Consider the following 20,712-nt stretch of genomic DNA (forward strand, 5'->3'; position numbering starts at 1 on the left):
ATATGTATAGCCTAAGTTTAAATGTAGAGGTTTTTTTTAGAGAATGTAAATGATGTTATACATTGCTTATATAGTGGAAAATTAAGTGGAAAAAGAATGCATGCGCAAGTTGACGTGGGAAACTTCCATCCCCTTTCTAACCTAAAAGAAAATTGCATGCACATAACTATCTCAACATGTAATAGTGTTCTTGTTTCCTCCTTTTTCTTCCTTTTTTTTAAAAAAATTTTCACCTTTTTTTTCCCCTTGATAATGAAAATAAGATTAACATATCTAATTTTCCATTATTTACATTTACATTATAATATGTGGCATTATTCTTACAGAAACTTCCATCCCCTTTCTAATCTAAAAGAAAATTGCAAGCATGCATAGCTATCTCAGCATGTAATAGTGTTCTTGTCTCCCCCTTTTTCTTCCCTTTATTTTTTAATTTTTTAATTTTTCTTCCTTTTTTTTCCTTGATAATGAAAAGAATATTAACATATCTAATTTTCCACTATTTACATTTACATTATAATAATATGTGGACATATCTAATTTTGCACTATTTACATTTACATTATAATATGTGGCATTACTCTTTTGGCTAAATTCCAAGCTATTCCATTACTGCAAAAACATAGAAAAATAAGTAGAAGTTATACACAAATTAAAATAATCTCTCAAATGGTTATAAAAAAATATACACAATCTCCTAACTAATATGTATGAAAAAATGATGATAACTTACCCTTTGAATCTGCTAGATGATTCCTGCCAAACGAAGAATATCATAAGATACTATATTTTTCACCTTTGTTTCATCTTGTTGCTTAGTGTTAGCTTCAGTTATTACACTGACATTAGCTGATTTTCGAGCTCTAGAGAGCGCAACATATAATTGTCCATGTGAAAAACATGATCGTGGTAGAAAAACCACAACTTGACTAAGTGTCTGTCCCTGAGCTTTATTGATTGTCATTGCAAAGCTAAGTTTCAAAGGAAACTGTTTCCTCTGAAATTGAAAAGGATAGCCTGCTGAGTCTGATGGGCGTACATATATTCTCGAAATTAACACATGCTGAACTTTGTTATGTCCAAGAGCAATAACACACTCGATGAGATTACGAAAAAATCGTTTACATATTAGTCTTGTTCCCTTACACAAGCCAGATGATGGCAGAATGTTTCTTAACAGAATAACAGGACTATTTACTTTCAGCTCTAGCACATGTGGACTCATACCACCAGGACAAAGCTTGTTTAGAAATTTAGTAGGATATACGACACAATATTCATCAATCATTTGTCATAGCTTTTATATACTACTGATTCACCTAGGAATTCGCAAATCAAGCTTGAATTAATAGCATCAACATCCTCATTCATCGGTGTTAGTATAGCTCTTGTGATAAAAATATCTGAGCTGAATGGAAGCATATCCATTTCTGGAAATGCTACAGCTATTAGATGTACATCATCAGCTTCTCCATTATAACAAGGCTTAACAATTTCCAGTGGCAGCTCAACAAACGCATCCTCGGTGTTTTGCAATTCACCATTTCCCAGTGCCAACAAAAAGCGGCATATGCAGGATCATCTTTAGCTCTTAAGTTTTCAGTAAGCCTGAACTTCAGTAGCTATGGCCTTAGAGAAAAAGTGACTTAACTCGCAGATACTGCCTCTCGCTGTGTTTTGCGTGGAACAATAGGAAGAACTTGTCTAAAATCCCCACCAAAAACTACTATTTTTCCTCCAAATAATTCACTTGAACTACAAATATATCTGAGTAGTGAGTCGAGGGATTCGATATTCTCCTTTTAGCCATAGAAGCTTCATCCCAAATAATCAACGTTTTTTCCCTTAGAAGTGTAGCTAGACTTCCCTGCTTAGGAACATTACAAGCAAGAGAGCCTAAAGGATCTAAAGGGATTTTAAACCGTGAATGTGCAGTTCTACCTGAAGGAATATTGGCTGCAGCAATACCTGAAGTGGCTGTTGGTAAAACAATCTTATTCATTGATTTGATTTCTGCATATAGAGCATTATATAAAAAAGTTTTCCCTGTTCCACCAGGACCATCTATGAAAAAGGCACCGGGCTTTCCTTTTGTAACATGATCCATAATGACATCAAATGCAACTCGTTGAGCCTGATTTAACTTATCTTTACATTTCAGACATTTTGGTGGTATCGGTGCATTCAATGCATCTTCTATGTCTTTGGTTACATGTATAAAATCACCATCATCTTCTACTAAATCATGTAACCCAAATGCTTTCAACGTACTTCCCATTGACTCAACAAACTGCTCAACTGATCTTATGGTTAGCTGTTTCACTCTTGCAGCATCTGTAGGATGTTTATGTCGGAGAAAATGAATCATAATATTTCAACCACAAAGACAAAGGATTGCTAGGCTGACAGAAAATAAGTAATGTAGCAAACAATTTTCGAATAACATGAGGCATCTGAATGGCACATACTTTAGTTAAGCACAACTCAATTGCATCATCCTCTTCCATTAATCCCAACTTTAGTGCTGCCTGCTGAAAAGTGTGACACACGTAGCCATTGACTGTTCATAGATCTTCAAACGACTTTGGACTCCTGAAATTGTGAAGCAGCAACCGTAAATAGTATCTTTCACCTTCAGAAGGTCCAACAAATACTAACCTTCCAACCTGAATTTTCTTATTCTTTCTTTTATACCACTGCTTATCTGATGAATCCCACCGATAATGTTCTGAAAATTCATTGTATAGCCATCCTGTTCCCAAAGATGATTTACAATTCATTTTGAAGAACTCTTTTAAACAGGTCCTAGTACGCTTATCATCTGAAACAATTGACGTAAGATTTTCATGAGGTCTCATTTGTATCAGCTGAGAGTTAGGCAAGTGAATAGGAAGAGGTAAAACTGAAGGATACATTTCATATATATTAAAACCAAAAAGGCGTCACGCAGCCTCACAGGGTGAAACCCATCGACCTAATTGATACTGTTCAATTTCATCCTGTACAGGAACTCCATCTTTTGTCTAGACAATATTGAATGATATCCTGTCATGTCCTTTATAAACATACTTATACAGATACTTCACTGTTTCAATAGTTGAACAAACTTCAACATTTAAATGACAATTGAAATGTGCTAAAAGATATGGATTATATGGAATCACCCATGAATTATCCATTTCAACACTCCAAACTTTAACAATATCACACGTAGCTCTCCTTTGATACATAGGATATCCATCACGATTACTTTTAGTTTCTTCACAATTTTGCTTTGGATAACCATACATACAATGTCCACGTCGTTCTTTATGTTTCATAGAAGGCTATTCTGGATTAAGATGACCACATGGACCAAGCATTAAATGCTTGATCACAATTTCTCTTAAATATCCATTCTCAGAAGATGGAATTTCAGCACAAACAAACTTATCAAAGTCATCAGGAGTCTTTATTTTGAATTCTGATTTCAAATAATGAGAAAATAAGCATTAGGAAAACCTCTTTTTTGGAATTCAATAACATATATCATTGCAGCTACTTCTCCATATATTTTTTTCTTCCTGATTAAGTGTTTTAAAGTAAGTACCTTTTCTCTAAAAACTCTTGAGACAATATCTGGCCTATTTTTTGCTTCTTCTCCAACATTGTTTAATTTCAAGCTAATTAGGATTGCATGTCATAGTTATAAATAAATCAGGCTTGCCAAATCTCTGAACTAATGACATTGCATTCAGATATCTCTTCTTCAAATCTCGAGGACCACCTATAAATGTCGCAGGAAATATAACTCGTTTTCCAACATTTGCTGCACATTCTTCTCCACAGCCTATGGTATCAAGAAATCCCTGATAAAGATCAGCCCTTATTGTTTGTTGGTTTCTTCGAAAAAAATCTAAGCGTGTATTCTCTACCTTGACATACATATCAACGATATATTGCTGAAAACATCTTCCAGCTTTGAGCAAGTATTTCTCGGACGACACTGAAGTCTATGTGCATAATATTCTCAAGCTGAAATATGTTTATTTGCCTTGGATGAACCTCCATTTGCACCTACAAATCAAAGAAAATAAATAAGTAATAAAATTATATATATGACATATATAAAATCAAATATACTTTAATAAGAATAAACTCATACGCCTAGATTCTTCATCTAACAACCGTTCGTTAGTATGTATACTACAAGAAGAAACTGGATCTGTCTGAGACTGTAACCGTTGTATTCCACCCAAAGACATCTTCTTTAAACCTTGAGTCCACCCATAATCACCATATGGAAATAGCAATGGATATTGTAAAGGATCATAGCAACCATAATAGGTATTAATCATATGAGGAGAATCATTTACACTAGTGACTAATATGTGTGGACTTTCAGACTCACTGGAAGAAGTATTCTCTGGCCAAATAACAGCAACCTCATCCGAAGTTGGAGCATTATAAACACGTTGATCTAGAATTGTAGTCTTATTCAACAGAATCTGTGTTGAATCACTAATTGAAACTCCCCTCAAAGTTCAAAAGAGCCTGGCATACGGATTTAGATTTGTAATCTCCATCAACATAGCCAAAATATTTTCCCTTAATGTAGAAAAACACTTTACACGATTAGCGAATTCATGTTGTCCATCATAAAAGTAAAATTGCATAAATTGTGGCCCTTTTTCACCAGGAACTAAACTGGGTATATTATGATAAATCTTTCCATTTAACTTAAAAACATATATCACATTCTTTGTTTCAGCTTTGTGATCACCGCCCAATGAAGTGAAAGCGAACAAATTATTATACAATCGCACATACTTCCTGAAATGTTTTGCTTCTTCATCTGTAGAAGTTAATAACCACACAAGCAGTGGAGGGTACTCATTAACAGCAATCCTGATTTCTCCATCATCACAACAGAAGTAAAGTGATTCAAAAGCAAATTTTTTAGCCATACACCTATGACAGTAAGTAGGTGTAGGAAGCAGATAAGACTTAGTAGGAATTTTTTTCCAATTAGAGAAACACATCCCCCTGTGAAAAATATGAACAATGTTCATTTCAGGGTTTTTAAAATACAAATATTTACTGTAAAATTGCGATATCAACAAAGTAAAATAAAAAATTACTTATCGCTTGGAATTTACTGATTTCTTTATTCTGAAAACTTGCATCAGATTGTTCCTTTGAACTTTAAGACAGTATTTGAAACACATATTCAGTCAAATTCTAACTATGAAAATTAATATCAATAATATACCATAAAGTTTTTAAAAACCTTTGTTTTTGAACACTGCATTCACCCTCCAAATTTGTACGATGTTTATTCTTGTAATCCTTTGCCGAGGAAGCTGTTTATAATAGTAAAGATCAAATCAATTTCAATAGCCAGAAGCTCCAAACCAGTTGTATATAAAATTTGCAACATCAACAATGAGAACAAAAATTACCTGTCAGTTGAATTGCAGGTAATGCAAAAACCTAAACTAAAACTCTTTCACTAGTTTTTGAAACAAGACCATATATAAAAAATGTGATCAATGAAATTTCATATACGTTTTTTTTAACATTAATACATTTATTATGTAAAAACATGTAGAAGTTTCCAAAAAATGACAGTTTATTTACTTGACACTTCATTTGTGCTCCCTTTTTCTTTTCCAGAATTTTCATTAGATTACTCCTGTAACCTTTAAAATAAAATTACAAAAACACATATTGAGTTTTAGTTTAAGAACATAAATCAATAACAAAAATATAGCAAAACTTAATATACTTTTTTATAACACCAAAGTAGTCAACCTCTAAGTACCTTTGCATTCGATCATTACATCCTCTCTCCAAATCCATAAGGCGGCTATTAGTGTATCTTCTTTTCGATGAAGGTGCTTATTAATAATGAACATCAAATTTATAAGCAGTTATCTCCACATCAATTCAATTGTATATAAATAAATTTGCAACATCAACAATGAGCCACTAAAATTACCTGTCAGTTGAGCTGCAGGTAATGCAAAAACCTGAACTAAAACTCTTTCAACAGTTTTTGAAACAAGACCATCTGTAAAAAAATGTGATCAATGAAATTTCAAATACTTTTTTTTTACATTAATACATTTATTATGTAAAAACATGTAGAAATTCCCTAAAAATGACATTTTAATTACTTGACACTTCAATTGTGCTCCCTTTTTCTTTTCTAGAATTTTCATTAGATTGCTCATGTAACCTTTAAAATAAAATTATAAAAACACATTTTGAGTTTTATTTTAAGAACATAAATCAATAACAAAAACATAGCAAAATTTAATAAACTTTTCTATAACACCAAAGTATTCAACCTCTAAGTATCTTTGCATTCGATCACTACATCCTCTCTCCAAATCCACAAGGCGGTTATTGGTGTATCTTCTTGTCGATAAAGGTGCTTATTAATAATGAACACCAAATTTATAAGCAATTATCTCCACATCAATTCAATTGAATATAAAATATGTTTACTACAAATAAGAGTTCTAAAATTACTTGTCACTTGAATTTTTTTCCTTGATTTTTTCTTGGACTCATTACCAGCCTCTACCTTATCACATCCACTTTCTAACCCTCTTTGACGTTTAATTCTGTATTTTTTTTGAATTCGTTGATGCTTGTAATAATCGATCTAGACAATTGGTGATCAACGTTAATCTAGTAAACTATTACCCTCAAATCATTGCACTATAAATGAAACTTTCCTAAATCTAAATTTTGTTAGATACATGAAAAAACTCACCCATATCCTATTGTTCTTTGCAAATTCCACGATATGTTGTCTTTGCAAGCATTGTTGTATCAGTTAACTATTTTTTTACTACATAAAGCTCGTGATCTAAGTAATCTGTATTTTCATAACAAGACATACCATAAGCTTTAAAACTGCATAAATCAAGATAACAACAACAAGTAATTGAAAACAGGAAGATTAGAGCAAAAAACACAAAAAATTCATTGTCATTAATTATATATAATCTATTACAACCATCACATAGCCAAGTTCTTTAATACAAACTCCTATCTAACTGTTTACTTTAAAGAGTCCAATGCACAAGCATCACAAAAAACTATCATGTGCAACATACAAGAAGCTAATTAAACAACTTCAACTTCTTGCTCCAAAAAAAACTATCCTAGTTGAAGCATTCAACAACAAAAGACCAAACAGTGAGCAGTTGACACTCCTTTAACTCCAAGCTAAACCTAAAACATCTAATCCCTTAAAAGCCTCACACGCTTAAAACGTCCAATGTAAATATTCTGACTCTACCCCCTTTGGGATTTATTCAATGCTAGAATAAAAAATAGCAAATGATTATGCAACTTGAGACTTAAGTTCAATCTTATTGAAATCTATAACAGGTGGATTAGGCATTGGAGCTTGGAAATCCTCTCCAACGGGAACCACGCAATCCTGCTCTACAAGACTAGAAGTAGGTTCCAGGTGTTCTTTAACGCCCAACACACGTTCCTTTGCACTTAAATAACTTTCCCTCTCCAGAACACATAACACAGCATCAAAACTACATGTCGTTGCCCTATAATTAGCATCCACTATTTCAAGATTACACACATTAATGAGATAATCAACATCTTTTCTAGCTAGGTCTTGCTTAGCTGCAACCTGACTCAAACAAAAATCACTGAACAAACACCTAAATCCTGAATTGTTCCTATGGTGAATGATGGTAAACCAAGAAACATATTGATTTGGGAATTGTTCAATAATTTCAATTGGAGTGCATTTTAATCACATCAACACATCTAAAAATAGACCTCAACACCTCAAGGAAATCTACAACAACTATTCTTTGATTATGACCAATTTCAGTAGAAATATCTCCATGAAAATAAACCTTTGATTTTCCTTTTTCAATTGCCTCCAATTCCTCTTTCTTGTAACCATACAATCGTCCACAACGTTCATACATTTGTTTATGTAAAGCAGTTACATCTTCAACAACTATGTCATAACTTTTTACAAGATCATACACATCCTTTTTAGCTGCATTTTCACACGATTCATCTACGTTATCAGTATCTCCACCAAGATAAACAGTAGGAACAACACTATTTTCGCTCCTTATAGCCACACAAGCAATGCTTTTTCGGAGATTGAGATATTGGTATTCTAGATCAGGGAAATCCAAACATCTGGTAATTTGCTTCAATAAAGGACGAAATGATATCACTACTTGTGTGAGCGGAGCATCCATAACCTATAACTCACGTACAATCAACCAGTTCAGACTAAATTCATCCTAGTTTAAATGTAACTACAGACACCAGAGATTAATCACTTGACACCCAAACCATATAAACCAGCTACCAACTGGCCAATAAGCATTGTTAACCGAAACTTTATAATACATAATGCTAACCTCAATTAAACCCACAAACTTCACATAAATTGCAAGCAACAATTTAGAATTTGTAAACCATCTCAAGCCCTTATCAATATAAACCAATCAAAATAACGAATCTAAAACTCGTATCACTCTCACTTGTGCTACCCTCAAAACATGAATCTTATACTCAAAACACTATCACACTACAATTTTTTAAAAATAAAACAAAAGCTTTCAACCACATATACGCATGACAACTTTAAAAGCTAAAAAAAATTACATCTCAACATCATACATGCATGACAACTATAAAAGCTCAATAAAGACTACACCTACAAATTTACTTGCATGCAAAAAAAATAATTAAATACTTAGTATCCAAAATCTTTTTACTCGAAAATATGCTTATATAAAATAAAACCATCTAAAAACGTCAAAATCAAACAAACAAACAATATATGTAAGTATGTAGAATCACTCACTAAAATTGAACAAAACTAAAATTGATGAATTAAAACCATAACATGTCCAAGTAAACCCACAAACTTAAATTGTAAAAATAACTACAAAATAAAACCATCTTAAGACATCAAAATCAAATAAACAATCAATACATGCAAATAGACTCACACTCTAAAATTAAACAAATAAAATAATTAGCAAACATTAAACCCATAAATATGCTTGCATGCAAAAAATAGTTGACTCATACACTAAAATCAAACAACATAATTCGTAAATTACACACTTCATATCTCAAATGAAACAAAACCATAACATGTCCAAGTAAACCACAAACTAAAATTGTAAAAATAATTATAAATTAAAACAATCTAAAAACATCAAAGTCAAACAAACAAACAATATATGCAAGTAGACTCACACACTAAAATTAAACAAACAACATAACTAATAAAAAATACACCCATAAATATGCTTGCATACAAAAACACACATAGTATCTCAAGAACTAAATTAAAACCATATCAAAAATTCAAAATCAAACAAAAAAATAACATGTCCAAGTAAACCCACAAACTAAATTTGAAAAAAACAACATAATTACAAAAAATTTCACCCAAAAATTTTGCACACAAACAAATACCATAATATATAAAAATTTCATCCATAAATATGCTTGCATGCAAAATCAAATTTTGTATATCAAGAAATAAAATAAAACAATATAAAAATTTCAAAATCAAACAAACAAATAACATGTACAAGTAATCCCACAAACTAAATTCGAAAAAGTATCATAATTAGAAGAAATTACACCCATTAATTTTGCATTAATCAAGTTCATAAACTACTAAATGCTTGAAAATTACCTAAAAATTTTCCAACAGAAATCGTGAATTGGAAGTGCTTCAATCACTTAAAATTTTGCATATAATAAAAAATTAGAAAATGAAGTTCTTTTATCGCCTTTTTCTTTTTAATTTTTTTTTTAAAAATACCTAACCCACCCAAAAAACACATGCCACAAGCCAAAAGCTATTTCTTTCATAATGTATAACACAATGCAATACATGTCCACTTCACCACTTTATTAATCACATAAACCACAATTATATGTAGAGCTGTCAAAAGCTAACCCGACCTATTACCCGACTCATCAGAATCCGAAAAAAATGGTGACCCGAACCCGACCAGAAACCAGCCCTAGACCCGAGTATTTGAGACTCGAACCCGAACATTAACCGACCTAGAGACGACCCGACCTGAATGTAACCCGTAAATTATTGACCTGAACCAAACCTGACCTGAACCGAAATTGACCCAAACCCGTTTTAACCCGTCAAAACCCGAACTCAACCCGACCTGTTCCTAACTCAACCTGAATTTAACCCGACTCGAATTTTAACCCGACCTATTACAAACCCGACCCGAATCAACCCGACTTGTTATTGACCTAACCCAAATTCAAGCCGACTTGTTACTGAATCAATATGTATAGGTCATTGTCTCATGTTAATATTGGAACGGAAATTGAATCCTAACTCTATTCCTTCAATATTTCACTTTGAATTTTAAGAGGTTAGTTTCACAACATGTTTTTAGGGACGAATTTCAGGGACAAAACATGTTTTCCGCAAATTATTGACTTAAACCGAACCCGACTCAAACCCGAGAATGACTCGACTTGGAAATGACCCAACTTGATTATAACCCGCAAATTATTGACTTGAACCGAACCCGAATTGAACCCGAGAATGACCCAACCTGATTATAACCCATAAATAATTGACTTGAACCGAACCCGACTCGAACCTGAGAACGACCCTAACTCATTTAAACCCGTAAAGACCCGAATTTAACCCAACCTATTTTTCACTCGACCCGAATGTAACCCAACCTTTTACTAAGCCAACCTAGACCCAACCCAAACCCGATAAGATGTATGACCCGACGTGACCCAACTCAAGCATGACCCAACCCGAAACCGACACACATATGTTACGACATTAACCCGTATTGACCCGACCCGAGATGACCCGACTCACACTAACCCGACTCAAACCCGACCCGTTTACCCGAATTGACAACTCTAATTATATGAATGAAAATGAAGGAAGTCAACAAAAGTCTACAAAAGTAAACAACTCTTGATGAATTTCCGGAAAATAACACCATATCTAAATTTCAAAATCAAACAAACAAATAACATGTCCAAGAAAACCAACAAACTAAAATTGAAAAAATAACATAATTAGAAAAAATTACACCCATAAATTTTGCACACACACTAAATACAAACAAATAACATAATATATACAAATGTCACTCATAAATATGCTTGCATGCAAGATCAAACTTAGTATATCAAGAACTGAATTAAAACCATAACAAAAATTTAAAATCAAACAACAAATAACATGTCCAAGTAAGCCCACAAACTAAATTCGAAAAAAATAACACAATTTTTTAAAAAATACACCTATAAATTTTGCATCAACCAACTTCATAAAATATTGAATGCTTGAAAATTTCCTGAAAATTTTCCAAAAGAAATTGTGGATCAGAAATGCTTCAATCACTTGAAATTTTGCATGCAACAAAAATTTAGATTAGTAAATATTACACCCATATATTTACACACACACTAAATATGAACAAATAACATAATATATAAAAGTTTCACTCATAAATATGCTTTCATGCAAAATCAAACTTAGTATATCAAGAATTGAATTAAAACCATAACAAAATTTGAAAATCAAACAAACAAATAACATATCCAAGTAAGCCCACAAACTAAATTCGAAAAAATAACATAATTAGATAAATATGCTTGCATGCAAAATCAAACTTAGTATATCAAGAATTAAATTAAAATCATAACAAAATTTAAAAATCAAAAAAATAAATAACATGTCCAAGTAAGACCACAATTAAATTTCTTCAATAACATCAAATTAGAAATTGGTTTAATCAATTTGGGGCTTTTTTCACACAAAATCAAATCTGAATATATGTATATATGAAAGAGAGAGTTTACGTCTTTGGATTATCGCCTTAGGCTAAAATCTAATTTTTGCATTAAGATGAGCATTTATACTCCTCTCTATAACCCTCTCCCTCCTTGACTTTCCCATTTTATCTTTAATGATTCCCACTTCAACTTAAATTGGTCTTTTGATATTATTTAAAATTCTTTTGACTTTAAAACTCCTTTATAAATTAATGCCCCAAAATTTATAAATATAAAAATAGAATATTTTCAAAACTGTATAAATAATTAATTTAAATACTCCTTTTTAAATATTAAAATAACGTAAATAATTTATTTTAAATTATTTAAATATGTTGTAAAATAATACTTTAATTTATAAAACGTATAAAAATACAGGATATTACACTGCTGTTATAGGCAGCTGATGCATAGGTCGTGCATGTGGTGTGAGTGGCCTGGGAAAGGGGAAAAATATATATAATGTATATATTAACAACCTACAATTAGTTTCTCAAAAAATAAATAACAACGTAAATACAAATTTTGTACTACCTCCGTTTATTATTATGTGAAACTTTGATTTTACTATTATTTCTGCTATACATTATGTGCAACTTAATATATTCTTTCTATTTTTAGTAAACAAAAACCATGGAAATTACATATTTACCCTTACTTAAAAATAAGAATTTGTTAATTTTCCCCTTATTTTATTTTAAATACATTAACCTACAACTAATCAAATTACCCTAATCTAATTACTCCCTCCATTTATTTTCCCATTTCCCCCCAACTACTCTCATTTACTTAATTTCCCAACCACCCAAAATTAATTGCGATGGTTGGGTTTGTTATTTCTTCTGGAAAATTTCCAGATGAACCCTATTTCTTCGTTTTCCTCTTTCTTTCTCTTCTCCATACCTAGTTTTCTCCATTCCCTCTCTCCAGATTTGAGTTTCAAACATCAGATCATTCACAAATCATGTCCCCAATCATCATGGTTAACCTAGAACCACTCCACGACGCTTTCACTGCCACTGACGACGTTGGTGAGGGTAATTTGATCCTCTCCCTCACTCTATCGATTGAGACCTATTCTCCTTTTCCTCACCAATTCTACGAGTCAGGTGAGGCTGGTCCATACTATTCTTCAACCACCTACAAGACTTTGGGTCAGGTTCTTCAAAGTATGGAGGAGGAGGAACTCCTGACTAGGGCTGAAGGTCAGGGGGAGTACCATGGTAGGAAATCCCTACATTTTATTGACGTTGTTGTAGCTTTGGTCCCTGAAGTTGGTGAGGGGAACTTTGTACCTACCAAGAAGCCCAGATCTAAGAGGGCTAGGCCACCGGCCAAGATTTGACCTAAAAGGAAGGCAACTATGGTGGCTCTTTGACGGATAAGGGGGTTTCTAGATTAGGAGTTTATTGTGGTTTCCTCTGACAGCGAGCCTGAGAAGGAGGGTTCATCACCTCCTCCAAACAAGGCTGGTTTTGGTCTCCCTCCACTTGACATTGATGACATTTAGGGCTCTAGTTTGAAGCATTATGTGAGTAGGATGAACCCTAAGGTTCAACCCTCCGAGTGACTGCTTGCCCAACGAACCCTAAACTTAATTTTTTTAATTTTATATTTGAGTCCTTTTCCATTGATTTAGTAGCTTTGGTTTGATCCTTTGGATTATTTTGCATTGTTGGTTAATTTTTATTGTTTTAGCTTGTTGGATATGTTGGTTAGATCTGTTGCCTTGTTGGTTGTGTAGTTGGTTTGAGGTCTGATCTGTTAGGTTCAAAGTTTATGTTGCCTTGTTGGTTTATGATGGCTTGTTGGTTTATGTTGGTTTCTTGGTTTATGATCCCCTGTTACCTTTATATTTTATGTTGGGTTCTTTGTTTATGCTTCCTTGTTGCCTTGTTGGTTTATTTTTGCTTAATGTATGCTATAATTACTATGAGTCCCAAGCTTTGAATGTGTACCATGATTGTTGCTTACTGGTAGATCTATCTTGATTGTGGGTTGCTGTAATTCATTGCTGGTTAGTGTTGGTATACATTGTTGTATCTTACTAATATCCGTATCTTGCTGTGGGTGATTAATTTTGGCATCTATGATTTTCTAATGTTGAATATTGCTGACCCTTTAAGCTTTTTGTTTTTTGTTTAATGGTTGGTGATGCTTTTGGGGGTTTGATTGATGACTGACGAGACTATTATGTGCTTTGTCTTGTTGACATTGGTTGTTGGTTGTCCTAGTATTTACAATGATCATTGAAGTAGAGAACAATGTCAGTCCCTTTACAATGTTTGGATTTGTTCATGTAAGAGTCCTTATGTTTTAGATATTAACACCCCCATATACTGAGTCCCCCAATTTTTTGGTTTTAAATTGAAGGGGTGTTACCTAATCCAAATGATGAAGGGACTTCATTGAATTACACTTCAAACAAGTGTTTTTCTCCAACAATCCCATTAAAGGGGTTATTTTTTAGGTAACCTTGTGTTGAGGTGTTGTATTCAACAATCATGCACTCTTCTGATGGATTCATCTTCCATAAATTTTTCAATAATTTTGATTCCATTCCATTCAAAATGTGGCTACAAGAACAACCTAACTTGTTAAGAAAAAGTTACATATAACTGCCTTAAATGTATGAATCATCCTAATACACAAAATACACCTAACCACCTATTCAATTAGACTGAAATATAAAAAAAACACTTGACAAGTAAGTGGTTATGTGTGGCAATCAATGTACAGTTGTTCTTATGATTTACCTTGCATTTTTCCTTAGTCTACATCTACCTCCATGTCTTCTTCTGCATCATGTTTTCCTTGAGTTGTTGGCCTTAACATAGTGTTTAGGTAATCAACAGCCTCCAACACAACTTGCTTTTGTACATCTACTTGATCTGGCAGATCAAATAACAAGATTTTCCAGTTTCTTTTTGTTCATTTGTGGAATTTTATACTTATTCCCTCCTTATTCCCTCAGAATATTTATCATGTATCTTTGCAATGTAACCCAAATGTACTTGTTCACTTCTGGCTTGAATGTGTCATAAGACTCTATGACTTTGGCAACTAGCTCATCTGGGTTTTCAGGGAAAGAATCATATTGCAAGGCTTGAATTGACCTAAACAAACCTAAATCAGGTGACTGTATGTTGTGGTGGTTGGAATACAAACTAAATGTTGAACCCATTTGCTGTTGATGTTGCAATGGACTCCATCTCTTGGTATTTGATGGGGTCTTGCTTTGTCCCATTGGATAACCACATTTTTTTACAGACTTTCTAGCCACTTGGATACAATAGCTGGTATGACCTTGTTGAGTATCATCTCTCTAATGACATCTTTATTTACATTTTGGAGTTCCTTTGTTCCAATGTGTCTGCTGCTTTATTCTTACTTGATATCTTAGCTCTCTCTTTGACTATGAATGGGAATATTCCATACTTTCCATCATGTAGTAATTCCCCATTTGTGCCATACAATGGCTTTCCAATGATTACCATGAACTACATTTCCTTTAGCTTGAATCTTCTAGACTATCGTGCCATGTATGGGTCTTTTTCACTAGGCAGGAGATAAAATCTCCTCTTATTAGGGTTGAGGTAAAAGCATTTCTCATCTATGTGTATGACATGGTCCTCACTTTGTTTTACTAGGTTTATATGGAACAGAACCCATTTCATTCTTGCAACTTTGTGATCTGAGGTCAATGTTAGCTTGTTACTTGTTGTGTATGTCCTAATCCTTCCCTTTTTCTTCAAATTATGAAGTGCCACATGTGAAATCTTCAATGCAGCAGTATAACTTCTCTCTGTCTGCTTTAGATGTAGGGGGACTGACTGTAGGAATTCATTTGTAAATTTCCTTGGCTTTGGACAAATTCTGCCTATCTTCTTAGTCTTGACATTAATTAAATTCCTTTGGGCCATTTGGTTTTTTTTTTTTTTTTTTTTTTTTTTTTTTTTTTTTTTTTTTTGTTTAGTGAATATTCTAGTGATTGTTGATTTGTGAACCTTGAATTGAAGTGATAATCGTTTCTTGTGACCCTTTGGTAAATTCCCCTCTTGCAATTTAACTAACATTGAATCAACAATCTCCTTTTTTTGTTGCATGGTTAGCTGTTTTCTATTTGTGAATTCACTGGCTTGTTCAGTTGTTGCATGTCTGTCTTCATTGTCTTCTTGTTGTTGTGTACCACCAGTTCTAGTTTCTTTCTCTTCTTCTTCTTGTCTGTTTCATTATTAGATTCATATTGATCTATGTCTGCATCTTGCCTTTCTTCTTCTTCTTCTTCTTCTTCTTCTTCTTCTTCAACAAAGTAAAGCTCTGTTATTTCTTCCTTTGTCAAAATTTGATCAACATAAAAAACAGAGATTAATCAAAATATGCCATGCCTTGTCAATTTTTTTTTCTTCGGAATACTGTTCAGCAGATTTAAAGCTGGCTGATGAAGTTTTTTTTTAGGAGATGAAGTTGCCCTAAGCTAATTTGTAGATAGTGATAGGCTAAAGTCGTATCACCTAATCAAAAGTATTACATAAGTCCTCTAACTAATGTAGATAGGGAAGTAGGGTCGAATCCACTGGGAAACAAGTCTTTCTATTCCTAATTAATTAATATACTCTAAACTATTAAGTAACCAAAATTGTTGTTATTTAAAGGGAACTAACTACGAAGATTAAGAGTAGGGAGAATCAATGAAAAGAAGGCCTAGGGCATAGGTTCACCAATAATTAATACTCCGGGGTAAAACATAACAATCAATCATCAATGCATCAATTAATCAGAATATAAAGGGCTTTTGCTATATATATTACAATCACATAATTAATGTACCAGTATTAAATCTTATCTCTCGAATCTCGACTTAACATCAATTCTCATCTCTCAAATCTCGAGTTAATATTTATAAACTCATACATATTAAACCTGCACAAGTTTTATTGCATAGCATTAAATCAATCAATAGGAAATTAATCAAGCATTGACAATCAACAATAATAAATCACCCCTTCATATTATTTATGAATCCCCAAAACCCTAGAAAGAAAACTACTCACACAAATTTAAATCTAAACTAAACAAAACAATTAAAGGAGACATAAACCAAAAGTGTATGTAGAGAAAACAAGAGAAATAGTTCTAAGAGTTTAATTAAAAGGAGAGAGAGAAAAGTTAGAGAGAGAAAGGGAAAAGAAAACTAAACTAAAAACTTAGGGTTCGTTTGACAATCACGTAAACACACTGATTCATATTTACATATTTATATTTTTTTATTTTTTTAATATAAGATCATGCATATGTTGGTACGTCCCTAATTTTGTTATCATATGATATAATGTTAATCAATAAGTATTACAAGTCTCTTTGGTTGATTAATAAACTCTTACATTTAGTTATGTAAGACCTTTATTTGAGTTTCCCCAACTTAGTTTTATGTCATTTTTCCTGAGAGTAATAGCATTCATATTTCCATTGTATTTGACTTCATATATTAAGAGAATGTTAGACTTTATAATTTGATTAACACTAGTTATGAGTGCATTAGTAATTTCTGCTATATTTTATATTATTGTGGTTGCTATTGATTTTATTATCATGACTTTGTTTTAGTGTTGCAACATTTTTATTTTGATCCATGCATTATTCTTGATTAGTGTTTGGCTAGTTTGCTTGATTAAGTATATATGATTATCATACATATTAATATATGATCTTAATATTAGCAAGCCTTTATATAATGTATCATTTGGTTATAATAGTATTGCTTAATTTTATTTTGTCAATACATGTTAATGCCTTTTATTATCAACCATTATAATTTGATATGAATATGTTTGATATTTTATGAGATCTAATTTTGAACTATATTTGTATAGTGAAAAATGTCGAATCTTGTCAAGCTTGGATTTGTGGCCCTTGATATTACTGGAAAGAATTATTTATCATGGGTGTTAGATGCTGAAATACACCTAGATGCTAAAGGGGTTGGTGAAATAATCGAAGAGTCTAATGAGGCAACACCTCACGATAAGGCTAAGGCCATGATATTCCCTTGCCATCAACTCCATGAAGGACTTAAAAATGAATATTTAACTGTGAATGGCCCACAAATCCTTTGGAGTAATCTAAAGGAAAGGTATGACCACCAAAAAACAGTAATACTACCTAGAGCTCGTTATGATTGGTTGAATTTGATATTGCAAGATTTTAAATATGTTAGTGAATATAACTCAGCTATGTTTAAAATAACTTATCAATTGAAATTATGTGGAGAAAATATTACTGATGCAAAAATGCTTGAAAAGACATATTCCACTTTCCATGCTAATAATATTGTCCTGCAGACACAATATAGAGAAAAAGGCTTTCAAAAATATTCTGAATTAATATCTTGTCTTCTTGTGGCTGAGGAAAATAACGAGATGTTAATGAAAAATCATGAATCACATCCTACTGGCATGGCTCTACTGCATTCCCTAAAGCGAATGTGACAACCCATAATGGGAAAAAAAACAGAGACCATTCCAGTAGTAGTGGTCGAGTAGAGGTCGTGGTTGTGGCCAATGGTGTGATCGCGGTCGTGGGCGTGGTTTTAGTGGATATGGTAGAGGTCGTGGATGTCATTTCACAAACTCACATTCTCACCAAAAGTGGGAATGTAGAGATGATAAAGAGAAAAGTGAGACCAATATATGTTACCATTGTAGAGGAAAAGGCCATTGGTCTCGGGTTTGTAGAACTCCAAAGCATCTTGTTGAACTTTACCAAGAATCATTGAAGAAAGGAAAGAAAGTTGAGGCAACCTTGTTCTTGAAGATGGTGAAGGTGATTTTGATTTTGGCAATGCAAATCAATTCGATGTTGCTGATTTCCTTACTTCCTCGGAAGAGAATAATTTTTATTTAGGCAGTACAACTCATTTAGAAGTTGATGATTTCTTCACTGCCCCAGAAGGGAATAATTAAAATTATATTGTTTTGTGTCAGTTTTAAGTATTAGACTTATGTTTGTTTATTCTAGTGATTTACTTAAGTTAATTTCTATGGTTGTAATAAGGACTTTTGCTTCATAAATTTATGAACTATTTGAGTGTTTTTATTGATTTATTTATTTATCATCTTTATTTTTATGCTTAATAATTTGACTTGTATTTTATTTCATGAAGAACATGGATATTACTCAAGTTCATTTTGCTATAAACGGTGAAGAATTATGTCTTACTGACAGTGCAACTACTCATCAATACTTTAAAATAAAAAAATATTTCTCTCATTTGATGATGAAAAGGATTAATGTCAGTACCATATCGGATAGTCTAAATATCATTGAGGGCTCCGGAAGAGCCACTATAAAATTATCTTGGGAAACTGAAATTAAAATAATTTATGCTTTATACTCCCCATTGTCTCAAAGAAATTTATTAAGTTTTAAGGATATTCGCAACAATGGTTATCATATTGAGACAATCAATGAAGAAAACAACAAATTCCTTCAAATCACGAATATAACTCAAGGCACAAATCATGTTTTGGAGAAACTCCCTACATTCTCCAGTGGTTTGTACTACACAAAAATCAATACTATTGAAACTCATGCTATAGTAAACCAGAATTTTACTAATATTTTGTTGTTTGGCATGACCGGTTAGGCCATCCCGGTTCAATAATGATGCAAAAAATAATTACGAATTCATGTGGGCATTCTTTGAAGAGTCAGCAGATTCTTCATAATAATTTTTCATGTGCTGCTTGCTCAGAAGGCAAGTTGATAATTCGACCATCACCAGCTGAAATTAATTTTAAATCAATTAGTTTTCTGGAACGTATACAAGGAGATATTTGTGGGCCCATACATCCCCCATTTGGACCATTTAGATATTTGATGGTTTTAATTGATGCATCAACTAGATGGTCACATGTGTCCTTCTTATCAACTCGTAACCTGACGTTTGTGAGATTACTTGCCCAATTGATTATGTTACGGGCACATTTTCCAAATACTCCCATTAAGACTATTCAGCTTGATAATGCTGGTGAATTTACATCTCAAGCTTTCATTGATTATTGCATGTCCATTGGAATAAATGTTGAACATCCTATAGCACATGTTCATACACAAAACGGTTTGGCAGAGTCATTAATTAAATGTATTCAGTTAATTGCTAGACCATTGCTTAGGAAATCCAATCTCCCAATTTATGCTTGGGGACATGCTATATTACATGCAACAGATCTAATTCGCATTAGCCAACAAGTTATCACAAGTTCCCCCCATTACAATTGGTTTATGGTCAGGAACCAAATATTTTCCATTTAAGAATTTTTGGATGTGCAGTTTATGTTCCAATAGCTCCACCACAACGCTCTAAGATGGGTCCTCAAAGGAGATTGGGAATATATGTTGGGTTTGAATCCCCGTCAATAATTAAATATCTTGAGCCTACAACAAGGGATTTATTTACGGCTCGTTTTGCATATTCTCATTTTAACGAGTCACTTTTCCCAACCTTAGGGGGAGAAAAGAGAGCTGGAAAAAGAAATTAAATGGAATGAATTATCATTATCTTATCTTGATCCTTGAACTAAACAATGTGAACTGAAAGTTCAAAATATAATTCATTTACAAAGTTTAGCGAATCAATTGCCAGACTCGTTTGCTGACCCAAAAAGAGTGACCAAGTCACATATTCCAGCTGTAAATGCTCCATTTAAAATAGATATCCCATAAGGACAAAATAAATTTGGTAATGAGTCTAAACCATGTCAGAAACGTGGAAGACCAATAGGTTCCAAAGATAAGAATCCTCGGAAAAGAAAAGGAGCATTGATTGATGATGGTCAAATTGAAGAAACAATTTTCGAATGATCT

The 20,712-nt window shown here is 32.8% G+C and overlaps 2 protein-coding genes across 2 annotated transcripts; one reads left to right on the forward strand and one right to left on the reverse strand.

The window, feature by feature from the left end:
- Nucleotides 1–3,326: 3,326 nt before the first annotated feature.
- LOC110701346 lies at nucleotides 3,327–3,926 on the reverse strand. The gene is made up of 2 exons (XM_021878999.1): nucleotides 3,707–3,926; nucleotides 3,327–3,463 (listed from the first exon to the last, which is right to left on the reverse strand). The coding sequence occupies exons 1-2, from the start codon at nucleotides 3,924–3,926 to the stop codon at nucleotides 3,327–3,329; spliced, it is 357 nt and encodes a 118-aa protein (XP_021734691.1).
- A 13,800-nt stretch (nucleotides 3,927–17,726) lies between these two features.
- LOC110701356 lies at nucleotides 17,727–18,335 on the forward strand. Its single transcript, XM_021879008.1, has one exon. It carries the CDS (start codon nucleotides 17,727–17,729, stop codon nucleotides 18,333–18,335), a length of 609 nt encoding a protein of 202 aa, XP_021734700.1.
- Nucleotides 18,336–20,712: the final 2,377 nt, after the last annotated feature.

Source organism: Chenopodium quinoa, unplaced genomic scaffold (genome assembly GCF_001683475.1).
Source record: "Chenopodium quinoa cultivar QQ74 unplaced genomic scaffold, ASM168347v1, whole genome shotgun sequence".
In the NCBI taxonomy this organism is placed as follows: Eukaryota; Viridiplantae; Streptophyta; class Magnoliopsida; order Caryophyllales; family Amaranthaceae; genus Chenopodium; species Chenopodium quinoa.

What these genes read in the sequence shown, in the direction of transcription:
- LOC110701346 (XM_021878999.1), bottom strand. Translation starts at nt 3,926, where the DNA reads ATGTATGTCAAGGTAGAGAATACACGCTTAGATTTTTTTCGAAGAAAC. An exon ending in GTCATTAGTTCAGAGATTTG is followed by an intron (nt 3,464 to 3,706) that starts GCAAGCCTGATT and finishes ATTTGAAATCAG; the next exon opens with AATTCAAAATAAAGACTCCT.
- LOC110701356 (XM_021879008.1), top strand. Translation starts at nt 17,727, where the DNA reads ATGTCGAATCTTGTCAAGCTTGGATTTGTGGCCCTTGATATTACTGGA.